This window comes from Suricata suricatta, chromosome 3, assembly GCF_006229205.1.
Source record: "Suricata suricatta isolate VVHF042 chromosome 3, meerkat_22Aug2017_6uvM2_HiC, whole genome shotgun sequence".
In the NCBI taxonomy this organism is placed as follows: domain Eukaryota; kingdom Metazoa; phylum Chordata; class Mammalia; order Carnivora; family Herpestidae; genus Suricata; species Suricata suricatta.
Genome location: NC_043702.1, coordinates 64,897,278 through 64,913,245, shown reverse-complemented (window position 1 = coordinate 64,913,245; position 15,968 = coordinate 64,897,278). Strand labels below are relative to the sequence as shown.

Here is a 15,968-nt window from a genome sequence, read left to right as displayed (position 1 = left end):
ATAAATTCTCATTCTCTCTGTCTCTGTCTCTACACACACACACACACACACACACACACACACACACACACACACACACTTTGCTGCTTACAATTGCTTTCTGAATAAAATGTTTTCTACACTAGAACATATGGGAGTTGGTGGAGGTGCAGAGGGAGATGAAAGGATTTGCCTAAGCTCATTCCAGACTAGAAGTTGAATGGCAATTATACACCCCATAAGGCAATTTCATTAACATATTAATTTCAGGAGGTAACGCATATCTAGGAGAAACACACTGGAAGTCACAAGACCTAGATTCTATTTCTAGCTTTGCCATTGACCTTCTGGGTGACCTTGCATAAGTCACTCAACACCCAAGAGACTCAGACTTCTCTCATCAAAAAAAAACGGAAAAAAAAAAAAGATATAACCTAGTGGTTCTCTGAGAAAAACACTATGAGATAAAAGATTCATCCACAGCATTCGGTGAGGATGTAACTATCTGAGATATGATGAACCCTTCCTCACTAGACCCTTGGTGAACCAGAATCAAGGAAATAAGACCTTGACGGAATGGGAGGAAACAAAATATTTCTTTCCTAAAAATTCACTTGATATAGAATCTACCAAAAATCCCTGTCCCTCAAAGATCAAAATGTATTTGATCTTCTAAAAAAAAAAAAAAAAAAAAGACCCATCCTGTGTAAAGGGCCATGTTTAAAGTTCAAGTTCCTAGCCCCTCTCAGGAGAATCTTATGGCCATTTAGAGCATATACACAGACTGATAAGAAAATTACTCCCTTGTGCTATTAAGCATTTTCAGAAATGCCCTCAGCCTCTGAAATGATTAAGATTCCAACTGGCAAATTATTTTTCGAGAGCCACTCATTAAGGATAAGCAAACTTTATGCCAAACTTACACAAAAGGCACCTGCTGCCTTCTTAGGAAAATGAGAAGCTGCCCCCAAAACATTCTGAGAAATGTTAGTACTAATTTGTAAGATCATCTTAAATTATAGTACATATAGAAGAAAATGACAAGTTAATTACAAGTATGGAATAATTTTCTATCTTGAAAAAATAAGTCATGGTATGACCAGAGCAGATGGAGGTTTTCTAGTCATAAAAATGCCCAATTCCTAAAATAAGAGATATTAAGATTTTCAGAATAGTCTTCTAGACAAGGGGTCCTCTAGGGTTAAAATGCCAGGACAAAGAAGTAGCATTAAGTACTTTCAGCAAATGATGATGTCCTAAATTATATGGAAATTTAATATGTGTACTCCCGGAAAGGGATAACATGGAGTTGGGCACAATTACTTTTGTAATTATTATAATAAAAACCTGACAAGCAGCTTATTATAAGAGACCAAGAGAAATCACAATGATGTGACCATCAGCAGCTCAGACTTAACATCAATTATAATCATAGCTTTCCAGAATATTCTTGTGCTACTATTTACCAGTCAGTACTGGATTTTCTAGCTGAGTTTTACTCCTACAAATTGCCCTGGACTAAAGGGCTCAAAGTCCTTGAAAATGACAGCACCTTTTCCTAATGTTTTATACTCTAAAAAAATAATAGATGGTTTAAATATTTTAACTATGAAAATACAAAATATATTGTTTGCCTCACAGAATTACAGACACAGATAAGACTGAGAAAGCTTTTCATGAAAATCTCTCAGTCATTGGGTTATGAGTAAAGAAGTAATGACCCCGAGCTTAAGTGACTTGCCCAAGGTCACACAGCTAGTAAACAGAGTCCAGGTGGTGTCCTTCCTACCACACCAACATACCATCCAAAAGAACCCGGTGAGAGCTTCTTGGTTATTCTAAACTGCAATATCAATTGGATAAAGAACTCAGGCATAAGAACACACACACATTTGATACATATTAGTACACCTTTTCACATTCCAGTGAGTCAGGGAGTCTATTCAGTCATTATTAATGCTAAGTCTAAATCAAAATAAAGATTCAAGCTCAAAGCAAAGTATTTTCGATTAATTGCGTTTAAGATGAGAGAAAGGCCTGAAGAAAGATAAAGAACAAATGTTGGCAAAATTACCATATATGATTCCAATGCCAAGTAAAATGCTCCTTGTGAATAAATGGTTGACTGAATAAGAAAATAAACTGAAAGCCTAAAAATTAAAAACAATAAAAAAGATACTTCTTTTTAAAAAAAAACCCTAATTGTTACATTTGTCGTTTTCAAACAAATTAAACCATGACCTTTGTCTTATGGAATACACTAATAGCTAACTAACAGTTAACAATTAAAAGTCAGGTACAGAAATAAACATCATAGTTTCTAGTGTCACCAAAACCATTCACAAAGCTCATTGTCGAAAATGTGTTTTGGTGCTTTCATTTTCTATACTGGAAATTTGATTCTTTATGGATTTAAATACATTGTTCTTATTCGGTGTATGTACGAGAAAAGTTTACTATATTTAGTTTTACTTAAATGCTACATTGCATGGTATATTTATCATTACCTTGTAAAATACAATACTGTAAGTAAGGCATGGAAATAAACTTTATAAAAACTAATAGATAAAATATTTTCATAACATAGGATTGACAGCATTAATAATTAACAGAAACCTCTTTCACAAGGGACTATAATGGAAAGTTTTTCTTAAGCAAATAGGCAGGAACTGAATAGAAATTGGTAGAAACTAGAGGCTGATAAAATGGTGCCATAAGGTTAAACAGTAAAACAATTATATAGTCCATTCAACAACGACGATGGATGTATTATGAATTACAGGGACACAAAGAAACTGCTGCTTAGTACACAAATATAAAACATAATAGCTAGCAGATTTTCTATTGAACTACAGGCAAAGAGGCCTGAAGTTACAGGAGGAAAAAAAGAAAAGGCAAAAGCTTCAAACACTCTCTAACTCACAACGCCCTGAAATCGAGACCAAACTGCTTTTCCGTGGAGCTTTGTTTTTTAACCACAGAGACATTCTAGCACAGCATTTCCCCCCTTTTGTCTCATTTCAATAATATACCCTTTACCTCTAGCCTCAATGAATGACAGTCTCTCTCAGGATAGGTAACTAAAGTTTCCAACATATTAATAAACACACAGGAGCAGAAAGAAAGAAAAACAACCAAAAGAAAAAAAACAAAAAGAAAAAAGGCAAAAGAAGTCACATACCCTTTTCTGTAGCACTATTGGCGTTATTGCAGGCAGAGTGACTCTCCTCGCACTCAGACTCATGCCTGCTCTTCGTAGAATGATCCCCTCCCGTAGATCATGGACGAAATGAAAGAAATCTTTTACAGTTACTCCTTGGGAATCTCGGGGCTCAGTGCAAAGAAACTAGGAAAGTAATAAATGTCACTCTGCTTATGTGATTCCAATCTACCCAAAGCCAATTAAGGATGGCCGTGGGACAGGACAAGGCAGCAACCAATCAAAGCCAGGAAAACTCCGCCTTTGTCCTTGGAAACACATTCTGATACTTTTGTTTATGATATTTAAAGAACCAGATTAACAGGCATCTAGTTCACTTAACGTTTTTTTTTCCAAAACAGTGCAATTTAATGCCATCTTCGTTGACTAAGCAGTTATGTCTTTAGTTTACTAAAACGTTTCAACATATGGCAGATAAGAAACTGTTTACATTGGTCTGTTTAAAGAACCTAAATATGCAGATGAACTAAATTTACTGATGCAACTCATAAATTTGATAAATGGGTCGACTGCTACATATTATATGAGGCACAAAAGAATCTTGGGATTGGTCCCAAAGTATCAATTTAAGTGTTATAACAAAAAGTTATTAATATTCATTGATGCATTTCATTTCTTTACCAGCTAAAATTTTTGTATAATGGACTTTTCAACTATCCCTGAGGTTACACGCTTAAGTATTTCTGTTAAATATTACCTTAACAATCAACCTAAAAATAATGTTAAATTTAAAAAGGGCATTAAACCACTATATATGAATTTCAAATGTTTGTAAGTTTTTAAAAAGCACAGATCTGTGTAACTTAGCATATTTCATTCAATTAAAAGTATTTAGACAATAATCACTGCTCAATGCAAATTCAGAATTTTAACAGGCATTTTGCCTTTTTTCTTAAAATAACTGAAAACTAGAATATTTTGGGGGTTGGAGGAGGGTCAAAGTAAAATCCTTGGTGGCTAACAAAATTTTCAATGAAGTCTAAATAAAGATTAAAAGAAACACTCAAAATGATAAAAAGTATTACAGTGTTGAAACTAATCAGAGCTACTGTGATCATAAGATCCCTGCTGCACTGGTGACTGGACAGGCTTCTCTGTGCTGTTCGACCATGACCCAGGGGATAACCCACTGTACTGAGTGTGAGGGCCACTCCTTGTGACTGCTAGACTACCAGGTGGCTGCTGTATAGTAACAAGGCAAAATGGAAGATTCTAGGCAACTCAGACACAAACTTTCTATTTCATTATCTAGACTGCTATGAAGCAGGGTTCACTTTACTGCTTTATTCTGGGTGTGTTTTATATGCATGGTGATCTCATACTCCTCAAAAGAAAAAGAGACACTACAAACTCTAGGGTTCCCTACTTTGAATTTCAAAACCTACATAGATCCCTCACAATGGTGGCTAAGGAGGGAAATTCACCTAAGATAAAAAGTCACAGGTAGATCTAGTTTGTGGCATTCATTTGATCTTTATCCAATTATGTTTATTGTGGCCTTTAAAAAATTCAATAATAATCTACCAATACTAGGATGGGAGTTACCATTTGTAAAGTGAAAGATTCTGGTTTATCCTTGAGTCACTGTTTTGGCAGGCCAATAATAACAGAGCCCACAGTAACTACGTAATTTCAAGATGATTATCTATAATATTTGGCTTTTTCTTTCTTGTTTTCTCAATTTAGTTTTTGAATATTACAAAGGGTGATCTCTCATCTCAAAAAAGGAGTTCCACCATCATCAAAGAAGTTTGTGTCACTAAATAAGGAGGCAAAGTACCCACTAGGTGTTAGGCAGTGCATTAGGTAGTAGGAATATATTGTTGAATAACATACAGTCACTATCTCAAAGTGGAATAGAGATCATACATTTTTAAGTTAAAAAAAAAAATCATACCCAGTACTGGGCTAAGTGAGTCTAATAGTGACTAGACATCAAGTACCGAGGTAGAAGAAACTATACATCGTAGGTGAGATTATCACTTCAAGGAAGAAACGACATTTTCTTTGAAAAGGGATTGGGAGAAAAAAATACGCAGAACTTGGTAGCTGATGGGGATATAAAGTGAGGTTCTCAAAGCAGATTCCGCATTTTGAGGTCTAGGTGAGTGGGAATTCAAAGATGCTGTTTCACCTGACACTACAGAGCTTTTTAAATACTAAAATAAATCCTTCAAGTCAAAACGATGCCCAGGCTCTACATTTATTACAGTGCAATATACGTGTCTTGTAAGGGCTTAAAAAAACATTTGACAGACAACTCGTGTGATAGGTCATCTCTTTGGAACACTTGAAAATTGAAGTTTAAAGAATTTCAGTGAAAACCATGAAGAGCAAAATGTGGCATTTTGTGACTCTATGTTGCCAAAAAGGTCATTGTCTTTGAAAAATGAAACTTACATACACTTTTTCCTAGTCAATAGGCAGAAAGACTAATGAGATGACGTTCACACTAGTCGCCTTGTTCAAGATCCTTTCATAGTGTTCATACTGACCGTGCTTTATCTTACTTCCTACTTACAGACACTGACTCAAAATTTAACTTTGGCCTATGCCTTTTTTACCATTATTATAAATGACTTTCACACTCACTAACCTTGTCACCTGCTTAGTTTTTTCATTTCTGCAAAATGAGGATAAAATCCCATGGCCAACAATTTTAGAACTGCTGTGAGGGCTGAGGAAATCAAACTTGTGTAGGGCCTGGAAGAGACCAAGGCAGATGCTGAAAATGCTTTGCTATCGCAGAGAAAGGGGCCTAAGATGCATTTTCCTTAGACTGTGTCTCAGGTCCTTGTTTCCAAAACTGAAATTTCATAAAAAAAGTATTTTGAGCTTAATACAGCAGGATCCACGAAGAAATCTATAGGACAGCACTGTACGTTACTCTGGTTCTTGCTGAATATTTTGACAGCAATAGAGTACATTTTGTCCCTCAAAAGATGCACATCAAGGTTTCAATGTGAATTAAGAAAACAAAAAATAACTATTACTATGATTATTAATACAATATATGTGAACAGCCAATATGAACCAGGCCCTGAGCTAGTGTTCACTTAATCCTTATAACAACCTATGAGGTAGCCACTAGCTAGTCAACAGATGAGGAAACAAAGCCCAGAAGAACAGAGAGCTAAGAATTGGTTTCAGATATAAGTTCATATTGCAAGAGAACCCGCCCAGGTTCACAAAGTCAATGGGCCACAGTGAAACCCAGGGCTGGCCGTGTCCAGGAAGCCCCACCACTATTCTCCTCTACAGTATTCTTTCCCACCTTCTACTGTGTGCTTTGATATAATATTAGCATAAAATGTCATTATACAGTCCTTGTTTCTGATGTACCAAAGCATGTGTTATCTTTAGTAAGTCAGTAAATGTGTGTGGAAGGCCCTACCATGTGTGAAGCATTATGCTATTTGCTGCGGAGAATTCAAGGTTGATAGCTCCTGATTCCTGCTTACCAAAGGAGCTGACCCATGACCACATGCAAACCATTAGTCAGGGTGGTTTACAACGTAGGATGGGAGCAGGAGAGGATTCTATACAGGCTTCCAAGCCTGCCTTTCAAAATTCTCCCACTCAGCATCAACAAGGCTTCCTGCAGCTTCCAAAAGCACGTTCTGTATGTCTACCTCTTTGTTCCTAACGTTCGTTCACTAAACCCCACCAATCTTTCAAGGCCCAAGACGAGACACTTCTTCTGAAAGTGTCACTGATCCTATTCCTTCAAACACCTTTTTTTTTTTTTTTTTTGGTACCAGTTTACCTTAGAGTTGACAGGTGGAGAAGAAGGGAGAGACAATGCACGCACAGAAGTTGCCTATTAAGGGTTAGGCACTTTACATATGTTATTTTATTTTATTCTGACAACCGGGTAAAGCACGTATTATTTAATTCTGTTTTACAGATTCAAACCACCTCCATCTTTTCCATCCTGTCTCTTTATCTTTTGTCACATAGTAACGCAGTCAAGCTACTATTTCCTATGTGTGTGCCCTTTCTATCACTGAGAATGTGGGCTCCTCAAAGGTAAAAACATGTCTAATTAACCATCACGTTGTCTTACCCAGTTGCTTTATACCAAAAAACCCAAATGCTATAAAGCAGAAGAATGGCTCTTGATTAGTAAGTGCTACAAATACTTCTTTGACCAAGAAATCAACCCATCACCTGCCTCACACAAAACATAACTTGCTCTGCCCTTTCATCTTCACCCTGTGTACTGTGCTATTGTGCCACCCATTCTGGGGCAGCTCACTGCCTCTCCAGGTTCATCTCCCTCAAAAATCTCCGCTCAATATTCACCCCTCCAAGAAGTCATTCCTCTATCTCAATTATACTATTCTTTATTTTGTTCATTAAAAATGGTTTTAATCTTTATTTTTGAGAGAGAGAGAGAAAAACATTTATTCATTTGTGAGAGACAGAGAGACAGAGCACAAGTGGGGGAGGGGCAGAGAGGGAGACACAGAATCCGAAGCAGGCTCCAGGCTCTGAGCTGTCAGCACAGAGCCCGATGCTGTGCTTCGAACTCACAAACAGTGAGATCATGACCTGTGCTGAAGTCGGACCCTTAGCCAACTGAGCCACCCAGCACCCCTGCACATTTTTAAAACTTAAACTTTTCTATTGCTCATGTCTTACTCTGCACAGATGAATACATTGTTTTAATAGCTAATAAATCCTTCAATAGGCCCTAGCTTTCTGCCTAATGAAAATACAATCCTTAAGGGTGGGACCCAGTTTCTTATTTCCTCTGCTGCTCCCAGAATACCTAGCAGAGTGCTTTCCGTACACAGTAGGCATTATGTTCAGTCACAATCAATGTGGAAAGACTAGTCGCTCCAGTTACATAGTGGACAAGCTTCCTTTCTCGTCTGAACAATTGCTGGCCTTATGATTTATTCTGAACAAAAGCACACAGTCTTCGTCACAGGAACATTTAGATATTCTTTTGCTATCTGACATAGTTCTACTAGTGGTCAGCAACGTAAACACTACATTTAACTGTTGTCCTAAGAACACCGATTACACAAAAGTCTTAAAATATTTTATGAGAGCAACTAATGGTCTAGATCTAGACGTAAACTCAGTACCTCAAGCTCTACCAGCTTGTCTTACTCTACTGAAGTGCTGTGCTTCCCTCGGTATCTGACATGGCTTCAGACCACTCATCTGATGAGGCTGATCTGATCTACCTCTATTCTATTTCCCCCTCTACCCCGATGGCTGTTTCCTTCTATCAGGAATGGCTAAGAGTTCTCACCAATTTAAAGATCTGATAAAAATGTCTTCTTTCAAAGAGATTACTGAATGACTTATAAGCCCTAGTGATGACAAACAGTACCAAACCAAGTTTCATTTGAAGTATTATAAAAGTGCCTATCTGACATCGTTTTTTAGGAGCATCATGTCTGCCGACTAAGGAACTACTGTCTACAGGAGGGCAGATGGACACTTAAAAATAATTTTGACAAAGTGTTAAGTTCTGTAAATGAGCATAAATAATGTGGTGGAACTATAAAAGTAAAAGAGCCTAACGTCACCATGAGAGAGCAGACATGTTTCCTAAGTGAAAAAAAGATTTCAGGATGAAGGTAATTCCAGGTAAATAAAATATACACGAAGATGACTCTGGAGAAACCTGGAGGAAAGAGCCAGACAAGAAGGGTCACATTCTGTGTCACGTGGAGGAGTCTCACTCTCATCCTCCAAGGCAGCAATATTTGATAAGATAGGAATTCTATCTCAGTGTGGAAGGTGAAGTGTGTTGTTTCTGAGAATGGCAACTCGAAATTAGGAAAACCGTGAGATGGACCTAAATGAGTCCAAGAGAGAAATCGAAATTACCAAATTAGAAAGAATTTCAAAGATAACAAGGAGGTAAAAACAGCAGGATCAAGTGGCCAAATACATACAAAAGTCATTTTTTTTTCTTATATGTGAGCTTACAATATAGGTTTAATTAACAAAAGCACAGGCTATAAAAAGATAAACATCTTGTCTATACCCTTCATATTTCATATACTTTAAGGTTTTAAGAAAAATAGTCTTTCAAATTTTGGAGAGATAAGACCAAAAAAGAGCAGAGACTGAAAACCAGCACCTACCTTTCTTCATGCTCCCCAAACCTTAAATTGACAAGAAGGAAGAAGGGCAGGAAAAAAAGAAGTATTTCCTTGGTAAGAAAGAAAAAAATCTTCTCTTTCTTTCCCCTTAACTACGCTGAGATATAAGAAAGGTACTTCAATTGGCCACGCATTAAAATAATTTCTAGAAGCAGGGTGCCTGGGTGGCTCAGTTGATTAAGTATCCAACTTCAGCTCAGGTCATGATATTGCAGTTCGTGGTTTTAAGCCCCGTGTTAGGCTCTGTGGTGACAGTTCAGAGCCTGGAGCCTGCTTCGGATTCTGTGTCTCCCTCTCTCTCTGTTCCTCCCCTGCTTGTGCTCTATTTCTCTCTCAAAAATAAACATTATTTAAAAAAATTTTTTTAAAGAATTTAATTTCTAGAAGCTAGAAGGTCATTAGGATTAGACTGATAAGAACACATGCAATTACAGCAGGAATTTTTGTATTAGAGAAATGATGGTGAAGGAATTAACTTTATAGTATATATTTTTTAATAAAAGCCCAATATAAATACTATGCAAATATTTAGGGGTAAAGTAATGAGGAAACTGAGGCAACCAAAACTTCCCCAAAAAGATAAAAAAAAAAAAAGGAAACAGATCTAAATAAGTAATTCTACATTAATAAACAGACAACCAAGGATAATTAACATTTGAAGAAAATAAACAGCAGGGAAAAGGATAAAAGTATGAACGAAAGGATAAACTCCTTCACAAAATATCAGCAATAACTGAGAAGAAAATTAGAATTTTAAGTTTAATAGGACTCCTTAGATCAGGTGAAGATTCAAGGTGCTACAGCACTGACAAAATAGAATGTTGTGTTAACAGGAGAGATTGAAGAACCACAGACCATCTTGGATACTATAAATAATATGGAAATATAGTTATATATTATTATAATAAAACTAAAAACTATTAAATGGTATGGAAGATAAAGATGAGAGAGGGTCTCCCATAATGTAAAGATCAAAGAAATGAAGAAAAAGATAAAAAATAAAGGAAAAAACATGGAGGAACAATCCAGAAAGATAAACACAAATAAAATATGAATCACAGAAAGAGTAAAAAAAGAAAGTATAAGAAATAAGACAAAGGCAGAAGAGAAGTTCCCTAAGCTAAAAAAAAATTATAAGCAATTAAACTAAAAAGACCCACAGATGGCTAAGTAATTTGAATGAAAAAGGAGTCATGTTAGATTAATAGTGGGAAAAGGGACAATTCCAAAGAGAAAAGACAAAAATTCCTAATGCTTCCTGAAAGAACAATCTATATCTACCTGCAGGTGTGAATATCTCTTATCAATTCCTATTGAAAGGGCATACTTCCCCTGAGAAACACATTTTAACAGTCAACAGTAAGATGCCTTGTCAAAGTCATTGGACTTCAAATGTAAAGAGTCCTTGGTCATCAAGGCAAAAAAGCTCTAGTAGCTTTAAGGGGGGGATCCATCAGGTGCATATTTATCCACAATGACACTCAACAAGTCGCTTAGGTGCACCCCACCGTCTCTGGTCATGCCACTGGACAGAGTAATGCCTGTGAAATCCTTGAGGAAAGAACTATAAATGAGATTTTAAAGTCTAGCCAAACTCATTCATTATAAAGGCAACAGCGAATGTTTAAAAGTTTTGAACATATGCAAACACATAAAATCATGTTCCCATGGGATCTTTTTGAGGAATTTACTAGAAGATAAACTGTAGTCATCTAAGAGATGGCTGGAAAAATCAGAGAAAAAGGACTATAATAAATATCAAAACTACTATGGGATTAAATCACTGTGTCATTATGTTGCTATAATAAAATATAAGCATTATGAGCCTTAACGATGCAGAAATGATAAAACAAACAAAAAGAGATGAAAGTTGAAGGAGGGAAAACATGGAATGTTACTCAGATCAAAAGATATTATTTAAAACTGATAAATCACAAAAGAATTTAAGTAAATTATTTTATAAGGCTAAAATCAGCTAGTAGTAAAGGGAGGAGGAAGAGGAAAAATATTAATTTTATTATTGCTCCTTAGAGGGGATTAACAAATAAATCTGTAAATAAATAAGAGGATTAAGGTTTTTTATGTTGCTACAGTCATGACAACAGAAACATAAATCCTTTCTAATTAAAAGAACACAATGCTAAAGAGGCAGAACACTGTGAATTCTTCTCCAAAACCTCTAAGTCTTGAAACATAATATAAAATAAAATAACAGTATTCATACTAAACTTTAATGTTATCTCAGTATTTAAGAGAGCCAAACTTACTCACTGAAAGGAAAAAAAAAACCAGTATGTGTTTGAATTATTAGGCAGATTCCACTCTATTCTGGGGGAGAAAAATCACTGTAACTAACTGAAAGACTTTGAAAACAAAAGAATGGGTGAGGAGGAAGGGGAAAAGGAGGGAAGAAGGGGTGGAGAAAGAACAGAGAGAGGCAGACAGGGACAGAAGGAAGGACAGAAGGCAAGGTTCAGTATCACACAAGACCAAACCCACTACAGAGCTAAAAAAGCAACGAAGACTTCAGAATGCTGAATGATGTGAATCACAATAAAATAGGTTGACTATGAATATCTAGGTGTCATATAATACACATTTGTAAAGGATAAATACAGGAAATATAAGGAAAATCAGATAGAAACTTACTAATCAACCCTCTTAAACCATGAAGAACAAGCAGTTTTTTTTTTTTAAATAGGCTTCATGCCCAACATGGGGCTTGAATTCACAATCCTGAGATGGAGAGTCACCTACTGAGCTAGCCAGGTACCCCAAAGAACAAGAAGATTAAAAAGTAGCCATAAATATAAAAAATAGAAATAGGCTAAGATAATTAATAATATAGATTTAACTGTCACATATTGAATTCTCAGGTTAAATTAGAGATTGTAACTTTAAGAAATAGATGTAAAAAATAAAAATCTGGTCACATTTTAGGTCACAGATAAACCGACCCCAAAATCTAACACTGGAAGGAGTACGGATAACAATTTCCAATCACAATACAACATGAAAATTATATTAAATCTGGGGTTAGGAAGCATCTAAATTTTTTAAGACTCTTACCTAAGTAAAAACAAAAGTTGCAGAATATCTCTACAGTAGTAATAATGAATATAATGGAAATACTATAAATCACATCTTATACTGCTTAAACAGTTTTCATATTATAACTCACAGCCTTAAACAACATATCTATTAATAAACAAGAATGAAAACAACTTCATTAGCATCCAAAAATTAGAATATATTATTAAATTAAACCTGAGCAAAGAAGAAGGAATAAACTAATAAAGGCGAAAGTAAAAAATAAAACTTAGAAGAAAGCAAGCTGGTAGAACTAATAAATAAGATCTGTTCTTTGGGGACAAAAATAAAATAGATAGTTAGGGAGACAAATCTAGGAGATAAAAAAGATAAAGTACCAGTATACAAAAGAAGAAATAATATCAAAGAAATAAAAAATGAAAAGAATATTGAGGAACTTACTTTCTCCATTTTATGAAATGATTAATTCTCTAGGGCAATGTAACTTACATATATTGAATCCAAAAGAACCAGACAATTTGAAGACACCAGTTACCACGGAAGAAAGCTGTCAAAGTGTCTCCATCCCAAAGAGTGGGCCAGTCCCAGTCTGTTTCACAGATAAATCTGTGTAACCTTTAACAAATAGATCATTTTCTATGCTATTCAAACTGTTTCAGAGTAAAGAAAGTGTGCAATTATAGCCAAGAAAGTTAGAACAAGATCAATAAAGAGTTGTCTTTTCACAACTTGATAAACTTGATATAATACAAAGCTACAGTCATTCATTTTTTAATAAAGGTACTGATACATCCATGTGTATGGGCAGCAGCAGTATTGCAAATCAATGGGGGAAAGAATAAGACATTCAAAAAAGACTGTAACCATTTGAGTAAACTAAGGATACAGATTTCTTTACCTAACATGATATACTAAAATGGACTCCAAAATTAGAACACTAAAGTGAAATTTCTAAAAATTAACTAATTTATAAATATGTTGGAAGAAGTAACCAAAAAACTGTCTAATAATCTTTTGGTAGGAAAAGCCTTACCAACTAAGACCTACAAGTCCTAAAAAAGGTTAACACATTTAACTCACAAATAGTTGTAATGCTTATTGAAAAGACTCCATACATAAAACTCAAGTGCAAGGCACAGACTGAGGGTATGTATATGTAACATACTTAAGACAGGACATATATCCAGAATATACAAAGACTTCCTGAAAATTAACCACAAAAACAAAACAAAACAAAAACAAATAAACCCCCCCAAATGAGCAAAGGGCAGAAATGAACACACAATTTAAACACACATAAGCATATTATACTACTGAATATAAATACTTGAAAAAATATTCCTAGTAATGAGAGATGTGTGTTGAAATAAGGCATTTTCAGTACTGGACAAAAATTTAAGATGGATAATGTCAAATACTGACACCAGTGTTTGGAAAAGAGTGGTACTCTAAAATATCAATGAAAGAATAAACTTTAAGGAAGGAAATTTGGCAGCATCTATAAAAATTCTAATTAGTTACACCCTTTGATATAACTACTCTTTTTCTTGTTCTCTACCAACAAAGTAGCCTAAATATTCATAAAGGGATGTTTATAAATATATAAATGAGAGATGGTCACTCATCATTATTTATTAGGAAAAAAAACAGAAACAATTTACATATTGAAAATGGTTACATATTGGGTGCCAGGGTGGCTCAGTCAGTTAAGCAGCCAACTTCAGCTCAGGTCATGATCTCACGGTTCGTGAGTTTGAGCTCTGTGTCAGGCTCTGTGCTGGCAGCTCAGAGCCTAGAGCCTGCTTTGAATTCTGTGTCTCCTTCTCTCTCTGCTCCTGACCCCACTTGTGCTCTCTCTCTCAAAAATAAAAATAAATTTTAAAAAAATTTTAAAAAAAGAAAATGGTTACATATTAATGAAATACACTACATTCAGACTATGGAATTCTAGATAGCAACTGATAGTAGTAAGGTATGGATTAATAGAAAATATTGCAAAATCATACTGTTTAATTTTTTAAATCACAGAACAATAATTTAGTATGACACTATTTGTGTATAAACAAAGAAAATACCTACAGTTTTACATATATCCATTAAGTATAAATAAGCACACAGAAAAAGACCTAGAAGAATCCATGTCAAATTCTTAACAATGTGATCTCAAGGGAGGAAAGTGAAATTAAAGAGAGAGATGATCGTGAGTGGTTATTTTTAATGCACTTATTTTATGATTTTATAATTATTTACCATTCCTTTAAAATTAAAATATAAAAAGTTATAAGACTCCGCAAGTTAAAAGTCAAGGGTCAAATATTTAGTAAAAGTAGAATGCCATGAGCTCTGAGCTGCTCAAATACTAACAAAGGCTTCTTAAGAATCTTATTGTATTCTTTTCTTTTTATGATTAAAAAAATTTTTTTTTATTTTTGAGAGACAGAGAGAGACAGCGCGAGCAGGGGAGGGTCAGAGAGAGAGGGAGACACAGAATCTGAAGCAGGCTCCAGGCTCTGAGCTAGCTGTCAGCACAGAGCCTGAAGCGGGGCTCAATCCCATAAACCATGAGATCATGACCTGAGCTGAAGCTGGATGCTTAACCGACTGAGCCACCCAGGCGCCCCTCTTTAATGTATTCTTTACTTTTGGTAATAATTTCTGGTATTGACATTTAATACATTCTATGATATAGAACCCATTTCTTTAAAATATATTTATATAAGGGGAGCCTGGCTGGCTCAGAAAAGCATGTGACTCTTGGTCTCAGGGGTCATGAGTTTGAGCCCCACTTTGGGTGTAGAAATTATTTAAATAAATATTTAAAATTTTTTAAAAATAGGGATGCCTGAGGGCTCAGTCAGTTAAGCAGCCAACTTTGGTTCAGGTCATGATCTCAAGCTTGTGAGTTCAAGCCCAGCTTCGGGCTCTCTGCTGTCAGTGCAAAGCCTGCTTCAGATCCTCTGTTACCCGCTCTCTCTGCCCCTCTCCAGCTCGTGCTTGCCTTCTCTCAAAAATAAACAATTAAAAAATTACTTAAAAAATAAATTAAAAATAAATAAATAAAATAAATCGTATTTAAGACGTACATATTATTTATACAATCAGCACATATTGCAATTGTCTATGAGGTCATGTTGTATAACTTAGTACCCAAGAATCCTTTCTAAACTCTTCTGGTAAAATGATCATTCACACTATGAAAACCTCCAACTACGGAAAGATCAGAGCCACTGTCTGCTGAAATCTTTGTCTCCTTGCAGCCATCGGCTTCCCAGCAAATTATTAGCTACTAGCTAAATGAAGGAGTGCTCTAGTTTTTTGGTTGATACTTTCTTCTGGTACAGGTGTTTTTCAGGTATAGATCTCCTGTCTCTGTTTCTACCCTGAAGTGAAACCAACTTGATTTTAAAGAGAGAACAGTGAACATCAGCCACAAAATATATTTCCACCACAGACATATAAACTGCCTATATCTTGCACAAGTTCTACTTTCTTTCTCACTAAATTAGAAACTATTCCCTTCTATTTTCTAAAAACTCTCTCTGTCTCCTGTGACAGGCTGAATAATGCTCCTCACAACTAAAAAAGTGCAC

At 35.4% G+C, this 15,968-nt stretch overlaps 1 protein-coding gene across 1 annotated transcript in view; it reads right to left on the bottom strand.

Moving 5' to 3' along the window:
* GRB14 (growth factor receptor bound protein 14) overlaps window positions 1–3,298 on the bottom strand; it is a 63,434-nt gene extending 60,136 nt beyond the window's left edge. Inside the window, exon 1 of the mRNA XM_029934480.1 lies at window positions 3,161–3,298. Within this exon, the coding sequence (XP_029790340.1) occupies window positions 3,161–3,223 (63 nt within the window). The 5' untranslated portion in view covers window positions 3,224–3,298. The remainder of the gene's footprint in view (window positions 1–3,160) is intronic.
* Window positions 3,299–15,968: the final 12,670 nt, after the last annotated feature.